The 5,085-nt window shown below is 46.2% G+C and overlaps 1 protein-coding gene across 1 annotated transcript in view; it reads left to right on the top strand.

Annotated features, from left to right (window-relative positions):
• The window catches only part of Slc27a2 (solute carrier family 27 (fatty acid transporter), member 2), a gene marked incomplete at its 5' end in the record, with an annotated part of 42,264 nt that overhangs the window by 12,992 nt on the left and 24,187 nt on the right, over positions 1–5,085 (top strand). The window contains one exon of the mRNA XM_013009960.1: positions 4,889–4,895. Within this exon, the coding sequence (XP_012865414.1) occupies positions 4,889–4,895 (7 nt within the window). The remainder of the gene's footprint in view (positions 1–4,888; positions 4,896–5,085) is intronic.

Here is a 5,085-nt window from a genome sequence, read left to right as displayed (position 1 = left end):
CTTGCATGCACGAGGCCCTGGGTTCGATTCCTCAGCACCACATAAGCAGAAAGAAAAAAGCTGGAAGTGGCGCTGTGGCTCAAGTGGTAGAGCGCTATCCTTGAGCTGAAGAGCGGAGGGACAGCACCCAAGCCCAGAGTTCAGGCCCCATGACTGGACCCCCCCAAAAAAGAAGCCAAGTTTAAAAGACTTTAAAGCACCAGAAAAACAATCAAAAGAGAGAGAGAGAGAAAGAAAGAGAGAAAGCCAGCCAGCCAGCCAGCCAGCCAGCCAGACACTAGTGTCTCACGCCTGTAATCCTAGCTACTCTGGAGGCTGAGATCTGAGGATCCCGGTTCAATGCCAGCCCGGGCAAGAAAGTGTGTGAGACTCTTATCTCCAACTACCTACCAGAAAACCGGAAGTGGTGCTATGGCTCAAAGTGGCAGAGTGTTAGCCTTGAGCAAAAACAAAGCTCAGGGACAGCATCTAGGCCTGAGTTCAAGTCCCATGACTGATTAAACAAAGAAAAAAAAAAAGATCTTGCTTGTTTAAACAGTGTCATGGTAGGGTAACTGAATCAAGGGAAAGAGAGAAAGGATTGACAGGGGTCAGGTAGCCCAACCCCAAAACTCCTCTTTAACTAAGAGATTATTTTGAGCTTCTTATTCTAAGAAACTATAGACATACCGGCTCCAAAAAGTTCACCTTTGTGTCAGGGAAATTTGTATTTTTAAAGAAAAATCCCTTATTTGTAACAACTTATAGTAACAGCAAAGGCGTCACTCAGCGGAAAGCTTAGAGCAATGAGAGCCTTGATTACAAACATCAGAGTTCAGGTCAGTAAACTCAGGAGAAGTATCTGAGCAAGCCACACCCTAAAGAGATAAATGGGAGGAAATAAAATAATCAAGATCGAAATTAACAAAATGGTGACTACAAGAGTAATATGAAGCATCACTGAGGGCTTGAAGGCATGGCTCAGGTGGTAAAGCACCTGCCAATGAGCATAAAGATAATGAGTTTGAGCTCTGGGTCTTGGACAGAAAAGAAAAAAAAAGAATCAATGAGACAAAAAGTAGATTTTGGGGAGCATAAACAAAATCAACAAACCCTTAGCCAAACTAACCAAAAAAGTGAAGAAAGACCCAAATAAATAAGAAGTGAGAAAAGGAAAATCAACACAAACGCCACAGAAATTCAGAGTATACTTCAAAGATTTCTATTCTAGTAAACTGGAAAATTCAGAAGAAATTTCCAGATGCATATGACCTACCGAAGTTGAAACAAGAACTCCTCAACCACTTAACCAGATATTTAATAAAAACAAACAAAAAAAGATAATAGACCAAGTTCCTTAGTGAGTACAGGCACAAAAATTCTCAATAAAACTCTTGTAAACAAAATTCACGATCAAACACCATGATCAAAATTACTCCAGGGATGCAAGGATGGTTTAATACATGCAAATCAATCAATGTAACACAACATATAAACAGAATAAAGGGCATAAAATAAATAAAAATCACACAGCCCTTTCAATAGATCCAGAAAACACCTCTGACAAAATTCAACATCCCTCATGATAAAAACCCTGAACGCACTAAGAACAAAAGGAACATATTTCCACATATGAGAGGCCATAACTGGGCCGGACACTGATAGCGCTACTCAGGAGGCTGATATCTGAGAATCATGGTTCAAAGCCAGCCCTGATAGGAAAGTCTGTGAGATTCTTATTTACCACCAGAAAACTGGTGTGGCTCAAAGTGGTAGATCACTAACCTTGAGCAAAAGAGCTCAAGGATAGGGTCCAGGCCCCAAGTACAAGCCCCACAACTGACAAAAAAAAAAAAGATATTGTTTATAGCAATATTTACAATAGATAAGGAGATATGGAGCAGTCCTAGATGCTCAGCAACAGATGGATAAAGAAAATGTGAGAATGTGTGTATGTATTCCTATATAGTGCAATTATATATAATGGATTAGTCATGAAATGATGGTAGTACTAGAAATCGCTGTATTAAGCAAAACAAGCCAGATTCAGAAAGACAAATACTATGTGTTCTCCCTACAGAATCTAAAACTAAAGGTTAACACACACACACACACACACACACACACACATAACAAAGGACATAAACAGACACAATGCCTAGCTATTTGGAGGCTGAAATCAGGAGGACTGACATGCAGCCAGCCCAGGCAAAGTCCGAGAATCCACCCCCCCCACCCCCATCTAAACAAACAAAAAGCTGGGCGTGGTGGTAGGCGGCTGTCATTCCAGCCCTGCTGGACATGTCATTAGAGGATTTAAGACTGGACAGGCCAGAGTAAAAGTGAGACCCCTTCATCAGAGTCAGAGATGCGGAGGATGGCACGCAGCAGGTGCAAGTCACAGGAAGGGGTTTCTGCTCGAGGCTTATCCATCAGGAAGCTGGTTACCACAGACTCAGGAGGAAGGAAGGAGGGATGGTTAAGAAGGACCTCTGTCTTGGCACAGGTTGCTGTGTCCCCAGAGGCCTTCCCTGGCCCAACAATCAGACATTAAGGTGGCCTACGACCAGCCAATAGAAAGCTCACAAACTGCCCCCACCCCTCCCAGAGATGTAGGGCAACCCAGGATTTTCCCCGCTGGCTCTGCCCACAAACCAACCTCGCACTCCTGTTGCTAGGTGAATGTCCAAAGGGAGAGGAAAAAAAAAAAAAAAAAGGAAGCCAAACAGCTCAGAGAGCATGTTCTGGAGGGGTGAGGCAGGGCGTGGGGGGAGGCCCCAGTAACTGACCCTACAGGATTCGAAACGTAGCTTCTTTTTACAATATTTTACATTTCTTTAATTCTATCTTTTCCTCTCCTATGTGGTGTCTATTTTTGTTGAATGGTGGTTTTCCTATACTTTTCTGATCAGACCAATCAGTTAAACCTTAACACCTTTTTTTGTGATTTATCCTGTGTGTATATGTAGGTGTGGGAGGGGGTGGAGGGGTGGGTGTGAATGTGTAGTGTGTACTGGGCTTTCTCACCCAAAGCTGGTACTCTACCATTTGAGCCCTACCTCCCCTCCCAGCTCTTCGGTGGTTCATTGCAGTTAAGATTCTCTCATGGACTTTTTACACTTGGGCTTTGAACTATGATCCTCAAATCTCAGCCTCCTCGGTAGCTATGATTATAGGTATGAGCCACCTGCACCCAGCTAATTTATCTTTTTTTCCCCCCTCATCTCTTTTTCTTTTCATATCAAATTCCTTGTCCTGTGCTGTTTTCTTCTTTGAGACAAGTTCTGGCTGTAAGGTCTAGGCTGGGGCCCAACTTCTTATCTCTTTGCCTCAGCTACTAAGTGATGGAATTGGGTGGCTCAGTACACCTAGCACTTAATTTTTTTTCTTTTAATGTTGTCCTGGGGCTTGAACTCGGGGCCTGGGTGCTCCCCCTGAGCTCTTTTGCTCAAGGCTAGCACTCTACCACTTTGACCCACCACTTTCAGCTTCTTGGTGCTTCCTTGGAGATAGGAGTCTCATAGACTCTCCTGCCCTGCCAGGTTTTGAACTGCTATCCTTAGATCTCAGCCTCCTGAGTAGTTAGGATTATAGTCCTGAGCCACCAGTACCCAGCTTAGTACTTAGTTTTTAATCCTCTCTTCTCTCTTCCTCTCAATTCGAATTCTTCCCACTTGTGTATTTCTTCCTTCTTTCTTCAAGTAAGTTTTGCTCTTTCCTTCCTTGACTATTACTGTGCCTCCATTAGCTAGCTTGTCTGCAGGTTGTGGAGGCTACTGCACTTAAGTTTCTTTCTCCTCAAATGGTGCTGGGGACTGAGTCCATGCCAGTTGCCCCGAGGTTCTGGATGTGACCATCCCTGGTGCTGGTGCTTTTGTTCAACCTTGAAGCTTTTATTTGCCATGATGAGTGATGCCCGGGGAAGCCAGGGGGTGGGTTGGCAGGAGGAGCAAATCTGAGAAATGAGGCAGAAAGCCCTTGGGACTGGCAGGAAGAGATGGCACTGTGACTAAGTAGTAGTACTTGGTACCCACTATACAAAGTCCTAGGGCTGTGTCACATGCGTAAGGCACTTACCTGACAGTAAATTACTTAGTGGTAAGAATAAATAACAATGGCTGCAAGCCTGCATTCAGATCGCCCAGCCCAATATCTGCTGTTATCTTGTACAAAAGGGGTTTCAGAGGGGTTTTGTTCATGACTCACGCCTGTAATTCTAGCTATGCAGGAGGCTGGGATCTGAGGAGCCAAGTTCAAACTCAGCTCCAGGGCAGAAAAGTCCACGAGACTCTGATCTCCAGTGAACCACCAAAAAAGCTGGAAGTGGAGTTGTAGCTCACTGGTAGAGCACTAGCCTTGAGCCAAAAAGCTCAGGGACAGCGCACTGGTAGAGCACTAGCCTTGAGCCAGAAAGCTCAGGGACAGCGCTCAGGGATATTAAATTCAATGCGTTGAAGACGATGCATCTTTTTTAAAAGTTAAATTAAGCTGGGAAGGTGGCTCAGTGGTAGAGTGCTTGCCTAGCATGCATGAAAACCCTGGGTTGGTTCGATTCCTCTGCACCACATAAACAGAAAAAGCCAGAAGTGGCGCTGTGGCTCAAGTGGTAGAGTGCTAGCCTTGAGCAAAAGCAGCTCTGGGACAGTGCCCAGGCCCTGGGCTCACGCCCCAGGGCTGGCAAGGTTACATTATCTTTAAGTAGTTATACAGAGGAGTGTCTATCAACCAATCGGTTAATGAGTCTAAGGCATCTTCATCCATGTCACCCCTTTGCTCCTCCTTCCGCTGCCACTGTCTGTAGCCAGCATCACCAAGCCACCCAACCCGCAGCAAGAATCTGGATCACAGCTGGAGGCTGAATCTACCTTGGACGTGGCCCTCAGAGACCCACCCTTCTCCTGATCCCCACCCTCCCCTCCACCCCTCACCCTCACCTCTCTCTACCCAACCTCCTCCTTACCATCCCTCCCCCATCACCTCCACCCCTTCCCACCCGCAGCCCCACCCCTCCCCTCCCCACCCCGGGAGGAGCAGCGCAGGTGACAGCGACCCACGAAGGGGCGGGCCCAGCGCCGGGAGCCCCAGGGCCGCGGCCGCCCCGGGGCG

Source organism: Dipodomys ordii, unplaced genomic scaffold, assembly GCF_000151885.1.
Source record: "Dipodomys ordii isolate 6190 unplaced genomic scaffold, Dord_2.0 Scaffold11, whole genome shotgun sequence".
Lineage (NCBI taxonomy): Eukaryota > Metazoa > Chordata > Mammalia > Rodentia > Heteromyidae > Dipodomys > Dipodomys ordii.
Note: the sequence above shows the minus strand (reverse complement) of the source record. Positions and strands in the feature narration are given on the sequence as shown.